A 15,531-nucleotide genomic window follows, 5' to 3' on the forward strand; every position below is an offset into this window, starting at 1 on the left:
TGAAATAGGAAAACATTACACCCCAACCTAGGATATCTATTTGGTTGGATTCAGTTGAAAATACATGCCATATATTTTCAAAAGAGTATTGCAATTTCAAAGGGGGTAGGCAGTGAGCAGGGTAGCGTATATTTCTCCAAAAAAAATTCATATCTTCCTCAATGGAGCGGGGTTAGAATTGCAAAGGGTGGGGAGGATCTGAGGAGGTATATTGAATAGTTAGACAATATCCATACCTCCCCATGGATTTAAATTTCCAAGGGTGGGAGCCTCTGGACTAAGGAGGGTATATTAATAATGTAGTTCCAGAAAATCTCCCTACCTCCCAAATAGAGTGGAGTTATAATTTCTGATGGGTGGGGAAGGTCTGAGGAGTATATATCGTGTAGTTCAAGAAAATATCCATACCTCTCCCATGGAGCAGGATTGGAATTCCCAAGGAATTTAAGGAGTTTAAAAGCAGTCCTTTTCTGCTTGAAGAGTATGAATTTTTTGCTTGGTCAATTATCAATTTGCATTAATATGCAGTAAGATTGCATGATAACTTTGAAATCATTAATTTCCTGCCATACTGTTTACTAGCTAGCTGGGTGTTTTGTATATGAAAATGATAACAAATTCCAAAACAAAAGAAATATCTGAAGCTATGCATCTAGTAAGATTCTTATAGCAGGAGGTAAACACCAGTTGATCATATTTTATCAATATTTTGCATCACTTCGTAAATTCCCTCTTTGCCAAAACCACCGGTAAACTATGCAATATTCATTTCTTGTGAATGTATTAAGCTTGCTCTTTGATTACAATCTCAAATGTTAAAAAAATCACCATTAGATTAGCATAAGACAGCTAGAATCTAGATAAATATTTATTTATGAAACTGTGATATCACCAAGTAACCCAACAAAATGTGACTATTCATGGTCTATTTTGATTTATTGCAATTAAAATAAAAATGCTAACTCTGTAGTTGAGCGTTGCCTGGTTGGAATTTGGTTTTTCAACACCTGGTAGATTTTTTTTTCTTTCGTTCTAGTGTTGTTATTGTTGTAATTTTTATTAGGTGTGATGTGTGTATTCATTTGTTCATTTATTCAGGTACTTAGATTTTTGGTGACGAAATTAGAAATTTCAAAAACTGGACTTTTTTTATTAGTGTAGAACCGAACATTTTAAGAGAAGTTTCTTAATAATACTTGTATTACTTTCTTTATATTTTTATATTTTGCCTGAGATTTTGCACCCATCGAAACAGACTAATGTTGTTTTCTAAGTCTGAGTTTTAGGAGATATTTTTTATGGCAATAAATATGGATTTATATTTTTATGTATAAAAATGAGCAGTTGTAAATGTATGCATAAGAGCATAACACATTTCCAGCAATAAGACCCTTGACCAATAAAGAATTAGCACTATTTGGACTGCACTGATCAAAAAGCCTTCGAAGTCAAGTATCTATATTTAAAGTGCTCTTCAGCAAAGTCTGACAAGCTAAATTGTCATAAAATGAAAATATGTTTTAGCTAAAAATTGTATTATCATATACACCTAATGATTTTAAACAGTTTTTTTTTGAAATAAAAAGTTTTTCATATTCGTAAGAAAGAATATATTTAAAATATTTTTAAAATATTTTTGATTAATCCTTATATTCATTAATCCATTTCAAAATACTCAAATCTTCAGGGAATTACAACTTTAAAAACCTTTTATGACAAGAACCCATCTGCCTTAAAATGAGCAATCAAAATGAATTTTTCTCACGACTATGAGCTTAACTATAGCAGCTACATTTTATCATTAGTGAGAAATGACAGGAAAAAAATTAAACCTTACAATCCTGGTAAAAGGAAATTATTGCTCGCATTATTTCAATGTGTTTTTGACACACAAAAAACACTATAAACTTACTTAAACAGCTGCAATAATCTTATGTGAAAAAAGGAATAGAGTGGAATTGTGGTTTAAAACTCCGTTAAAAATCCGTTTGTCTTTTAGGGATTTAGAGTCTTGCGCGAAAATAATGTAAAAATGTTAATAGCGCAAGCGGTTATTTTAGCTGGAGTCGGAATTAAAAATTCAGCGGATAAGGAAAAATAAATAAAAACCCGGACTTCACTTCATAAATTGTTCAGTAACCTAAGCAGTAATCTTTACGGTATAAAAAAAGATTAGCACTTCAGCAGCTAGGCAATGAAGTGTATAATTTGAAAAAGAAGAAGAGCTGCTGGAAGTAAAGGTTTCAAGCAAAGGATGGACACAACTCAAACGACATAAAAACAAATTGAATTTCTTGTGAAAACAAATCCATAGCAAACAAAATATCGAATTACCACGAAAGCAGATACTAGATATACTACCTATGCGGTTGTTTACTATAGTTTCTGAATTGAATAGTCTATTAGATAGAGTTGAGTGAGAAGTGTTTTCACCTCGTAAATGTAGACCGCCAAAGTAGCGCAGTAGGCAAATCTTTCTCCTGTGCTGCTTGCAGAACACACATCCAAGTTCCATGGCTGACAGCCAGCTGCCAGAAGTCCTACCTGCCTCATGAGGCTCATGGTGGTTGAGTTTGGATGAGTTTTGGGGGTGAAAATCAGGAGTTTTTGAGAGACTTTTCAGGTTGTCACAAGCCTCCTTTACCATCCATACTTGAGTTGTGTTCCTTCGCGACCACTGATAGAAGTACCAGTACCTCACGGCCGAAACAAATTAATATTCACAAAAATAAACAAAAATACCCCAGAAAATTACCCCCAAAAACTTCTAAAAACTCTTCTTTAAAAACCTTAAAATATCGAAAGAGAAACGATTAATGAGACCTGCAAGACGGAGTTAGTATAAAATTTCTAAGTATATGATAATATTCACAAAAAGACCCTCCCCCCACCAAATTTGTTTTTCATTTTCTAACTTCTTCTAATAATTTTAAATAAAAGTAATAAAGATAGGATTTTAAATATGTACTGTAACTACGAAGAAACTATAAAAAGATCTTTAAATACACGATGCGAAGATTTGTACAAATGATCCGCGAAATGTATTTTATAACTGATTAATTAAAAGGTCGCGTTGTCCACTAATTTTGCACATTGGATTTTACTAACGAGAAAAAAAGATGAGATAGAGGATCTTAGTCAATGATAAAAGCAAAAATAAAATCAAATGGATTATATCTCAAGGGGAAATGAATGAACAATTAAAAAGATTTATTTAATAGTTAAAAAGATTTGTAGCAACCGTTTTTCGCGTTTCAAAACTGTGTTCGATGTTTTTTAATTTTCACTCCCAAAAGATCTTTGTAGATTAATAAAAAAAACCTGCAAACATATCAAGAAGTGTAAATATCATTAAACATTAGTACAGTTTGGAAAAGATATAATCGTACTTCCTCGGGATGGATCCAGTTATTCTACCTTATTTTTCGGAAGCTTTCATATAAAGGTCTACTACGAGCAGATGGTATTCGTAGAATTAGGAGTTCAAGCGCCGAAAAAACTCTAAAAAGCTGCATGATAATTTGTCATGAACAATCTTTTGTTCTCGAAAATGTCTTATCGTGAACGCAAATAAACTTCTTTTGACACTAGTAAAACTCTAATGAAGCGTCTAAAGAAGTTTTGTACTAAGCTAGACATTGATTTTATCAAAAAGGTTCATATTCCTTTTATAAATAATTGCAATAGGATAAGAAAAATGTTATCATTCGAAGAACAAATCTTATTTATTTGCATATTAGAAACATCTTGTGACTAATGTCGCTCTAGTCTCCTCAGCAGCATTTCTCAATGTCGGTCCGGTAAACGCTTCCCTCCCTTACGACAATTTCATTAAAACTCATCAACTAATAAGTTTGGGCTAGGTACCAGTGCGGGGTCCGGTTACGCGAGTATATCCCCCAGCAAGGAGGTAACCATGGCAACCGGGCCACAACCCAACACTGGTGCCTGTCACACTGTTAAAACAGTGGAGATAATACTTACCTATGATGACTGAACTTAACCATATAGAGGAGGGAGGGAGGGGCAAATTGTACGATGGCAAGGATGCAAAGATGGCATACAAGCTACAAGCCAGCTAGTGAACACGCCACCCGGAGCGTGGGCGCATGCGTAGCATGGATGGTCCGCTGGCCAACGTTGCTTAGGCTAGCAGGCTTAGTTGTGGTTTTAACTTTGCCTAAATTACATTTAGCCCCATTTAAAACTCATCAACTAATAAGTTTGGGCTAGGTACCAGTGCGGGGTCCGGTTACGCGAGTATATCCCCCAGCAAGGAGGTAACCATGGCAACCGGGCCACAACCCAACTTCCGACCTCGACCAAGGGTGCTTGGTAGAGAACATGTGACCGGTTACCATGGGACCTTCCTACCAAACGAAGTCCAAGCACCCAGGACCAAGTAATAAAACAAAAGCAACAGAGGGGCACAAACGCTAATCTCTAGTCGAGCAATGAGCCTTTAATGTGTAGTAACACGATTTGCCGAAGCCAGAGAGGCTACCGGGGTTCTAATATAAACCCTAAAGGCATCGCTTGACCAACGGCCTAGTGTTTGAATTAGGTGGTCTGGGACGCCGTTGTGGGGGGCTACTGTGGCCGTGCTGATGCGGAAACTGTGGCTGGAGTAGTTGCCAGGGACATTGCCTACCTTCAGAATGTCCATAAGCCAGTTGGTGCTGAAGAGATCGTGCGACTGAGAGGCAAAACAGATTGAAGGAGGAAGAGTGGGCCAGGTGAATCACCACGAGTGGCCAGATACTTAATTGACGCATCCACCGCACACAAGGGAGAGTTTGCTTTGCCATTGTATATGAAACACCCTTAGCGAAAACAGGCCCATGATACATGACACCTTTGCTGTGCGAGAGTGGAGGATTGCTGTAACTGCTTCGTTGTCAGTTCTAAAAAGTATGTGGTGCTAGGGCCAACCATAACCCCAAACATGACCTGCGTTGGTTGTTGGTTCACGGAACAGAGACCGTTAAACCAGTCCTCGCCCCAGAATATTCCATAACCTAGGGCAACCGAGGCATCCGATGTCACGACGATCGAGGGAGGGTGAGATAAACCTGAGTAAAGCCAGAAGTTAACGCCATTCCAGGACTCCAAAACATTTCGCCACCAGCTCAAATCTAAATGAAATTCGGAATTAAGTCGAATGGGGTGACGGTGGTTCCTGAAGCAGGACAGGGTAATGATCCTGCGTCGAATACAGGCGCGACCCGGCCAAACAACTTTGGCTGCGTGGTGGCACCATCGACGATCGGCCCAGGAGTCCAAAAGAAGTTGCAAACGGGTAAGCTTCTTCGTTGGGAGGCGGGCAGTTGATTAACTGAATTGAGCTAGATCCCTAGCACTACCGGGGTGGAAGACGGACCCTCACACTTCTTGGGATGTAAAGGTAAGTTGCTATCGAATTGCGACAAGCCAAACTGCCGAGATGCCAAGCCGTTTAATAGACAAACGAACAGCTGCGGCATAGGGCAGCATGATAGGAGAAACGCAGGAGTACTACGCGAAGCGAATGGACGAAGTTTAAGGTAAAGCAACGCTACGCAGAGAAAGTCGAGGCGTAAGTAGTACTATGCGACATGCAGACTATCGAAGGGAAGGGGAATACCAAGACAAGCAATATGACAAGCAAAATAGTCTTCGCGAGGGCGATGGTGGTAGCGAAGCCAATGCAATGCGACAAACCAACTGTCGTAGCAATGTAGAAAATATTGAAGTACTGCATATCAACAATTAAAACGCCGAGCAAACTGTTTTAGCAATAGAGAAGATATCATCAATGATGGATACATCGGTAAAACGACAAGCAAACTGTTTTAGCAATAGAGAGGATATCATCAATGATGGGTACATCGGTAAAACGCCGAGTCAACTGTTCTAGCAATAGAGAAGATATCATCAATGATGGATACATGGATAAACGACAAGCAAACGTAGGGGTATAGCGAATCATGTGATAATAATAATAATACGACAAGCAAACTGTCGTAGCAATGTAGCAACCATGAAGTGAAGAGTGCCATGAAAATACAAGCGATCGGTCGTAGCAATGTAGCAATAATAATGAAGAATGCAAATAATAATACGACAAGCAAACTGTTGTAACAATGTAGCAACAATATTGAAGAATGCAATGATAATACGACAAGCAAACTGTCGTAGTAATGTAGCAACAATAATGACGAATGCAATAATAATACAAGCAAACTTTCGTAGCAATGTAGCGACAATAATGACGAATGCAATAATATTACAAGCGATCTGTCGTAGTAAAATAGCAATAATAATGACGAATGCAATAATAATACGACTAGCAAACTGTCGTAGCAATGTAGCAACAACGATGACGAATGCACTAATAATAGGACAAGCGATCTGTCGTAGCAATGTAGGAACAATAATGACGAATGATATAATAATACGACAAGCGATCTGTCGTAGCAAAATAGCAATGATAATGACGAATGCAATAATAATACGACAAGCAAACTGTCGTAACAAAATAGCAACAATAATTACGAATGCAATAATAATACAAGCAACTGTCGTAGCAAAATAGCAATAATGATGAAGAATGCAATAATAATGCGACAATCAAACTGTCGTGGCGAAGTAGCAACAATATGTGGTAAAAGCAATAAATAATACGACACGCAAGCTGTAGCAATAGGCAACGGCTGACGCAATATAGAAGTGTCAAAAGTGATGAATACCATACAAGCAAAACAGCCCTAGCAATATATCAACATAATAAATAATGATAAATGCGATTATAATTCGACAATCAGTTATTAATGCAATAGTAATAAGACAAGCAAAATGTCGTAGCAATGTAGCAACAATAATGAAGAATGCAATAATAATACGACAAGCACACTGTCGTAGCAAAATAGCAACAATAAAGACGAATGCAATGATAATACGACAAGCACACTGTCGTTTCAATGTAGTAACAATAATGACGAATGCGACGATAATACAACAAGCACACTGTCGTAGCAATATAGCAATAATAATGACGAATGCAATAATAATACGACAAGCACACTGTCGTAGCAAAATAGGAATAATAATGACGAATGCAATGATAATACGACAAGCACACTGTCGTAGCAAAATAGCAATAATGATGAAGAATGCAATAATAATACGACAATCAAACTGTCGTGGCGAAGTAGCAACAATATGTGGTGAATGCAATTATAATACGACAAGCAAGCTGTTGTAGCAATAGCCAACGGTTGACGCAAAATAGAAGTGTCAAAAGTGGTGAATACCATACGACAAGCAAAACAGCCCTAGCAATATATCAACATAATAATTAGTGATAAATGCGATAATAATTCGACAATAAGTTATGAATGCAATAGTAATAAGACAAGCAAAATGTCGTAGCAAAATAGGAATAATAATGACGAACGCAATAATAATACGACAAGCACACTGTCGTAGCAAAATAGGAATAATAATGACGAATGCAACGATAATACGACAAGCACACTGTCGTAGCAAAATAGCAATAATGATGAAGAATGCAATAATAATACGACAATCAAACTGTCGTGGCGAAGTAGCAACAATATGTGGTGAATGCAATAATAATACGACAAGCAAGCTGTTGTAGCAATAGCCAACGGTTGACGCAAAATAGAAGTGTCAAAAGTGGTGAATACCATACGACAAGCAAAACAGCCCTAGCAATATATCAACATAATAATTAGTGATAAATGCGATAATAATTCGACAATAAGTTATGAATGCAATAGTAATAAGACAAGCAAAATGTCGTAGCAAAATAGGAATAATAATGACGAACGCAATAATAATACGACAAGCACACTGTCGTAGCAAAATATGAATAATAATGACGAATGCAACGATAATACGACAAGCACACTGTCGTAGCAAAATAGCAATAATGATGAAGAATGCAATAATAATGCGACAATCAAACTGTCGTGGCGAAGTAGCAACAATATGTGGTGAATGCAATAATAATACGACAAGCAAGCTGTTGTAGCAATAGGCAACGGTTGACGCAATATAGAAGTGTAAAAAGTGGTGAATACCATACGACAAGCAAAACAGCCCTAGCAATATATCAACATAATAATTAGTGATAAATGCGATAATAATTCGACAATAAGTCATTAATGCAATAGTAATAAGACAAGCAAAATGTCGTAGCAATGTAGCAACAATAAAGACGAATGCATTGATAATACGACAAGCACACTGTCGTAGCAAAATATGAATAATAATGACAAATGCAACGATAATACGACAAGCACACTGTCGTAGCAATAGGCAACGGTACGGTTGACGCAATATAGAAGTATCAAAAGTGATGGATACCATATTAATACGACAAGCAGAACAGCCGTAGCAATATATCAACATAGTAATTAGTGATAAATGCGATAATAATTCGACCAAAAGTGTCGAAGCAATAAGCAAAATAAGAGATGACATAAGGGCTTACAATAATTTTTTTTTTTGATTTCTACATTTCTGCAAGTACCGGCAAGGAGTGTATTAAAGGCGACACATATCTACCCTTGTTCCACGAGATGCAGACTGGTTTGGTCAGTTGTGTTTCTCGAAAGGCTTATCGAGTGGGGGAGCCAACAGCGTTCGCCGAACAGGCGATGAGTGCGGAGGATCAACAACTTATATCTTGTGAGATCAGCCCATCTATTGGGGAAATACAGTGTGGGTCAGCACAAGCATGTAGATAGAAAAGGCCTCCATCCAGCTAAGGATATCTTCTATGAGGCGTTTGTTTTTCTTCGTCTTGGATGATAACACCAGCCGGCCGTCCAACATCTGTTGTGGTTCGTCCTCAGTTGCTGGAGTGAGGTTAGCGAGCAGACAAGTCGCTCAGATCGATAAACCGCCCAGTGACAGTCTGGGTAACGAGCTTCGGTGGTACTGGCGAGTGACCCAGACCAACGACAAATGCCCATTGAGTAGCTCGAAGTCGTTGTTGTGTTCGCTGGGGCGAACGAGGTTGGTTGTTCTCGGTTTGCTATAGCTGACACAACGGCGGCTTGAATAACCTCTAGCAATTCGGCAGAAATTGGAGAAGACTGTGGAAACGGTGGATCGGCCATTGCTATTAACTGGGTAGTCCAAAAGCGATAAAAGCAAGCGACAAAGAAATGCAAATTGTACGATGGCAAGGATGCAAAGATGGCATACAAGCTACAAGCCAGCTAGTGAACACGCCACCCGGAGAGTGGGCGCATGCGTAGCATGGATGGTCCGCTGGCCAACGTTGCTTAGGCTAGCAGGCTTAGTTGTGGTTTTAACTTTGCCTAAATTACATTTAGCCCCATTTAATCTAATTAAACTTTTCGTTGCTATGGTAACTACTCATGATCCTCTAGCAGAATGTTTATGCACGACTTTGAACATCTTCAGGGTTTCCAGTAGATATTTCCGTTTGGTTATCAACTTTGTTTCTCAGTTTGATAGTTTTGTTTTAAAAAGACGAAGAGAAATAGAGAAGAAAATGCGTATGTATACATACTCTTGTGAGGAGCTAATACTTAGTCATGGCTTTCAGTACCACTTTAAGAAAATCGATTATAAATCAAATATGGCCGCCGGCTACAGATTAAATTAATTATTATTGTTTTATTAGAATATTTAGAACATTTTCTCACACTTTTAAGTTGTAAAGTTTTTAGAAGAAAAATTTCTAGCTAACCGATTGAGTATTTTTTTTAAATTGATCGAAATTTTGGTGTAGATAAGTCTTTATTCTGTGTGAATTAATTTGGAAGTTTTTAGCTGATTACACCTTCAGTAGTTTTGTTTAGCAGTAGTTTTGGTAATAAGAAAAATACACACACACACAAAAAAAACATTTTATTGGTACTATTAAAGAAATATGATTGGACGACCTGAGATTTGGTCCTTTGTGATTGGTTGAAACGATAAAGCCATTTGAGTGTTTCTTTACTTCGATTCCAACACGAGCTGACCGTTGTTTTGAAACTAAAAATAAACTCATTTGAATTCTTATTTATCTATTCCCTCAATATTGATTTAGTTCAGTCCTTGTGGAATTTGCAAATTAATTTCCCAGCGAGAAAAAGAAAATAATATCAGGATATAAGGAAGTAAAAAGTTATTTCAAAACAACCTGTCATTTTGTCACTCCCACAATGAAACACCTGCGGTATTGAGTACTAAGTATTTATAAATCCTTGCACAGTTCTTCACAAAAGAAAGCCAGAAAACGACCTTTTTGCTTTAGCCGCTTTGTTTTTTCAAAACCACTTCAAATATGTATCGTGTTATAATTTCTATAAAAAAATGTGGGCGTTTTTTAGCTCATGTATTGCAACCAAACTTGACCATGCAATAAGAGATGTGTTGCTATTGGCGGGATGGTTCATAGCTTGGACCCTAAACTCGCGATGATGTAATGCGAAAAAATCTGATTTAGTATGCAAGGGACCCTCCAATCCTACGATCAAGACTTTAACTAGAAATAATTTCGTCCAAAAAGGTATGTAAAGGTATAAAATATTACATTTCTTCGCATTAAAATAGGAAGAGAATGATGTCGATCTTGTTTCTTCGATATCTGTGAAGATTTTCTACAAGAAAACTCATCTGTTCTTCACCACTGGAATTTCTTGCGATTCACGAACAAACCAAAAATGTGATCGAAGATTTTCCAGTCCAAATATTACTTTCTAGCCTTTTATTCTACATTCAACGTTTCTAGTTGTACAAATAAAATTATTCTTATCACTTAAAGACATTCTTAGTAGGAAAAGTTCGGGAGGATGGTTGATGTCACCTGACGTACAGACACGAAAAATTGTTACAAATTTTAGTTTTTAGTTTTTTTCAAAAACATCAAGAACTGTAATAACCTTTCTGTGACGTCTGCAGTGACATTGAAGTTATAATATCTTATTTTTCAGCTTTTTGTATTTAATTTTAAAACATAGCCACGAGCCTACTGAGTTTAGGTTTCCAACGCGCCATTGGCTAGTGATTTTAGAGTACCAGTTTAGCTAAATGACCATAGCTTCTCAAACTGCAAGATAATTCTGATATTCACTGTATTTATCAGAGATTACGCAGAGTTCTTATTTCCAGTTAATTTCGTGCGTCACGTTTGTCCAATGTAAAAAAGCTCAACTAAGCCGGTGCTAGTTTGAGTGAAATCTACGCCCGTAGAATAACTACCTCTGTAACGTCGTCCCATTTTTTCATTCCATAAGTTTTCTTGTGTATCGAGGTCGTCAGGAAATCGGTCGTCAGTTCTCAAAAAAAGTATATTTCCCAAACTGAGACATTATGTTTGTTTTTCTTTTACAGGCAGGACGAAAACTTAAAAATGAAATCTTGGGTTTTCCCCCTCGCCGTCTGCAGCGTATTACTGTCCATTCATGCAGGTAATATACTGAATAATACTTTACTTTCCTTTTAAAAATTATGCTTTAAATTTGATCACTATTGGTGCTCGTTCATTTTTCCGTCGTGTCTTATCGGACGCATGACGCATGCGCGTATCTTTTTAACACAGGCAACCCAAACTAATAGATATTTTGTTTTATTTAAGGTTCAATATCTAGACAAAAAAGAGGTAAGAAATAGTTTACTTCAATGACTAATTTCTAAACATTTAATTTAATATATTCTATGTATCAAACATTAACGATCTTATTGTAACCTAATCATCGTGATGTCCTTGTCCCGCAGGCTACTTATCAAGAACGGGCCTATGTCCCGATCCCGCGAGTAATTTTCAGAAGAAGGATGTCAGGTTGAATTATATGGGAATGGCAGTGATTCGCGAGGGAGATTCAGTGGATCCTCCTTGTACTGAAAGCGAGTGTAACGAAGACAGCCACTGTGATGGCAATCGTAAATGCTGCAAAAACTACTGCGGGGCAGCTGTCTGCACCGTTTCAAGTAAGTAAAATGTTTAGTTAGTGTATTCGCGTCATTTAGTTTTTGTTTCCTAAGGGTAAGGCGTCAGAGGTACCTCTCGTCCCAGTACCCCAGAATCGTCACCGGCGCAAGGGAGCATTGTGGTCGAGAAGCACCAGAACAAGATGGACTTTGAAGCCCAAACTCCAATCTTTTACAGTAAAAAGATTCTCTTATATTAACTTTTTTATTCTCTTTTCAGTGAGAGATCCGAATCCATGTGCTGTAAGTACCAACACCAACACAATTCTATTTTCTTTCTTTGATATTTCACGATTTTTCCCTACCAAATCAAAACCTTGACCCCAGGGCTCTCTCCTCTGTGTGAGAAAGGGCCTGAAAAGATGGAGGGGAGGGGAGGGGAGGGAGGGGGGCTAGATGCTGCAAAGTTTAATGACAATTAAGATTAACATTGTTTCTTCATTGTTTCGATATTTCAGGGCTTCAACTGCCCAACTGGACAGGCGTGCAAGGTTCAGAAAGTCAAATGTGTGATGCCCGAGTGTCCTGTCGCTACTGCTATCAACAGACCAACTTGTATACCTAAAGGTAAAGCCGAAGAATGATAAAGCTTGTAATATTATTCAAATATAATGCCAGTTGTTATTGTTATGGTCGTTAGATACGTTGAACAATGTCTCTCATGCATAGAAACGATTTTTTAAATATATCTAAGGCTTCTTTAAACTCGTCCTCTCACGTTTTGACCTTCTTTATTCTGATAAATAGAAACACTTCAGGAAACAAACACTGCAACGCTCGGAGATTTCCAGCCGGACACGTCTGAAGTTCTACAACAGTACAACGCCATGCAGATGCAGAACGACGCTACCAAAAGCGACAATTCATACGAAGATGCTACTTCTGATCAGAGTGATGCGACATCGGACACAGCACCAAATGTCGATGGTACTGCGGATGTACAGACACCTGACAGTAATCTAATGCAGGCACCGATGATAGAGACTGCCGCTGGAGCACAGAGTAATGACGCTCTTTCTTTCACAGGTAAAAACCACAAACTGAAGTAGATTATGATATTACGCATGATAGGCTATTATTGATACGACACTCTAATAGTATTCCAAGTGTTAAACGAATATATGTTAAGTGAAAAAGCAAGCACTATAACTTATCTATATTTCTATATCTTTAAGTGAAAACAGATAAGTGCGTGCTGAAATTTCACCATTAATTTGCGCTCGAGAAACGTTGACCAGCTGTTTTGAAGACGCGCAACAAGATTTAAAACTTAATCGAGAGAAATATATTAATTTGCGCAGCTGTTCAAGGCAGATGCAGAATATGCGCACAATTCAGTAACGTTGATAGAACTATAATTGTACTATACCAGAATATTACAAAGACGTTTATAAATTTTGTGCATAAGGTTTGCAGCTGTTTCCGGCAGATTTAGGATATGTGTACAATGATTACGTGGGTAGAACTATAATAGCTATATCAGAATGCTGCGCAGACGTTTATAAATATTTTGCAGAGGTTTTATTGTGACTGAAATATTTGTGGCTGGTGGGCAAGACGTTTGGGTAGACAGAAATCGTGTGGATTACAAGGGAAACATATTTTAGTATCATATCAAAAAAAAATCTAAAAAGGCATAGATGAAGGAAATCCACGACTATAGAGCACTATAGACAAGTTTTTAGTAGCTGCGCTGAGGTCCGTGCAAATGACCGAGAGCCAAATATTTTCCCGTACGACCCGACCTAACTCAGTCAATAAGCATTTTATCATGACCCTCACGAAAAGAAAAATAATTAAAAAAAAGAAAGACGAACGGATACGAGCAGGCCGTACGAGTCCGTATTACGGATTAATACGTCCCTGCTCACTCCACGTTGTCCCTGATCGGTTCTATCTAATCGCGCGTCGATTCCCGGCTAGATCGGTCTTATGCTACAGAGCACTACCAGCCTCGTAGCAGGGGGAAATACCGACGTTTTCCCCCCTTTGTTTACGATATGAGAAACGTTATAAATCGCTATCACCAGGAAACCAAATTTAGATAATCTAATTCTACATAGGACCACATTGATTGATTTTCAATTCGCTTGCATATTATTTAACACACTTTCAACAACAAAAACGTAACAAAAAACACTGTTATTTTTTCTAGATTTTAATTTCGACTAAACCTTTTATCTATATTAGGCTTCCTGTGATCGCCATACTCGGGATGTACACAGACATTCAGGCGCATTGCCTCTAGTAATACTGATGAAACCCTTTCTTATTTCTAGATCAACAACAATCATATGCCAGTCCTTTAGAACAAACGAGTGCACCAGCAGTGCCAACAGATACTGATAATTTCACCCAGACTCCTATGGATAACGCCAACTATGCACCAATCCCCAGCCCTGACATTGCTAGCTTCCAAGCCTCACAAGACTCAACTCCTGTCGCAGACCAACCTTCTCCTGATGTACAAGTTGTCGCACAGGCACCTGCTCAACAGCTTTCACCTCTCGAGTCGTCTTAAAGTGAAATTATATTCAATATTTGACGAGGTTCTCTTCGGATACTAATTCTGTGTTCAGTTCAATTGAGTTACGATTGCTTTCCAAGGGAATTCATTAAGTGGAACGTGTTTGCAGAAATTTGAGTCAACTAGTAGTATTTGTTATTCCATAAGGAAAATTCCATGTCTTTTCTTGGGGGTATGTGGGCTTCTTTCTATCAATCTCCCAATATTTATGGGATATTACTTCTCAGCCATCACAGAACATACAGGGTTTTTTAGCTGTTCGTGCGGATACATGGAATTCCTCTCGTAGTTGCGCAAGCTGTATTTTTCTCGTTGTTGAGAGGATTATATCGTTTAGACGACAATCTATAAACTAGTTTGAGGATTTTGTAAATCTAAAGAGTGGGTTTGTTAGTAATTGTATTTTACCGAGAATAATGTGTAAATAAAAACCGTGTTTATTAATCCGTTTAATTGAAATATTAAATGAATCGATCGAATTGAGTGAAGGTATTTAACCCGCGAAATAAAAAATACTAGTCAACGTGTAATAGTCAAATAGACACAAAAGAAAACAATGTAATCAGGGTCTATGAATGTGTATTTGTTTAATATCTGTTTCACGGGTTTAGTGACTTCACTCGGTCTAAAAGAAAGAACAAAGGTTGCTAGGATCCAATCCAAAAACGTTTAACTTTTCGTTGGTGATCCATAAAACGACTCAGTGCGCTTGAGTCCAAAGCAAATCATGCCTCTCAGTCGCTGTCTTAACTTGCTTCACGGACACACGATGCAATGGCAGAAAAGAACCCTTAAAACATGGCAGAAGGTAGAGACGACGTCGGCGTTGCAGGGGTGGACATAACGTGGATTATCTCCTACGCAAGAAAATTTGCGTCGTGCGCCCTCGCCATTAAGGAACGTAGCTAATGACACTGAAAACCATTGCGCAATAAGTTACGAACAAGATTCCGTCACATAATAATGCGATAGGAATTGCTTCCGACAGCGCGAGCGCCACTTCTTAGCAACACAAGCGCATTCCGAAACAAAGTTTTTTTTACGACAGC

The 15,531-nt window shown here is 38.0% G+C and overlaps 2 protein-coding genes across 2 annotated transcripts in view; one reads left to right on the forward strand and one right to left on the reverse strand.

Moving 5' to 3' along the window:
• The window catches only part of LOC116304331 (WD repeat-containing protein 17), a 20,673-nt gene extending 17,968 nt beyond the window's left edge, over window positions 1-2,705 (reverse strand). Inside the window, exon 1 of the mRNA XM_089039032.1 lies at window positions 2,434-2,705. Within this exon, the coding sequence (XP_088895158.1) occupies window positions 2,434-2,562 (129 nt within the window). The 5' untranslated portion in view covers window positions 2,563-2,705. The remainder of the gene's footprint in view (window positions 1-2,433) is intronic.
• A 7,689-nt stretch (window positions 2,706-10,394) lies between these two features.
• LOC116304369 (uncharacterized) lies at window positions 10,395-14,926 on the forward strand. Its single transcript, XM_031714098.2, has 8 exons — window positions 10,395-10,534; window positions 11,359-11,435; window positions 11,603-11,626; window positions 11,743-11,955; window positions 12,176-12,198; window positions 12,414-12,522; window positions 12,703-12,981; window positions 14,235-14,926. Exons 2-8 carry the CDS (start codon window positions 11,378-11,380, stop codon window positions 14,474-14,476), a joined length of 948 nt encoding a protein of 315 aa, XP_031569958.2. The 5' UTR covers window positions 10,395-10,534; window positions 11,359-11,377; the 3' UTR covers window positions 14,477-14,926.
• The last annotated feature ends 605 nt before the right edge of the window (window positions 14,927-15,531 follow it).

The sequence above is a fragment of the Actinia tenebrosa genome, unplaced genomic scaffold, assembly GCF_029948245.1.
Source record: "Actinia tenebrosa isolate PJP-AT-01 unplaced genomic scaffold, QUT_ActTen_1.0 PGA_scaffold6__47_contigs__length_16458017, whole genome shotgun sequence".
In the NCBI taxonomy this organism is placed as follows: Eukaryota; Metazoa; Cnidaria; class Anthozoa; order Actiniaria; family Actiniidae; genus Actinia; species Actinia tenebrosa.

Excerpts from the sequence above, each read along its gene's own strand:
- LOC116304369 (XM_031714098.2), top strand. The coding sequence starts at position 11,378 with ATGAAATCTTGGGTTTTCCCCCTCGCCGTCTGCAGCGTATTACTGTCC. Across the intron at positions 12,523-12,702 it reads ACCAACTTGTATACCTAAAG|AAACACTTCAGGAAACAAAC; the intron begins GTAAAGCCGAAG and ends TCTGATAAATAG. Across the intron at positions 12,982-14,234 it reads TGACGCTCTTTCTTTCACAG|ATCAACAACAATCATATGCC; the intron begins GTAAAAACCACA and ends TCTTATTTCTAG.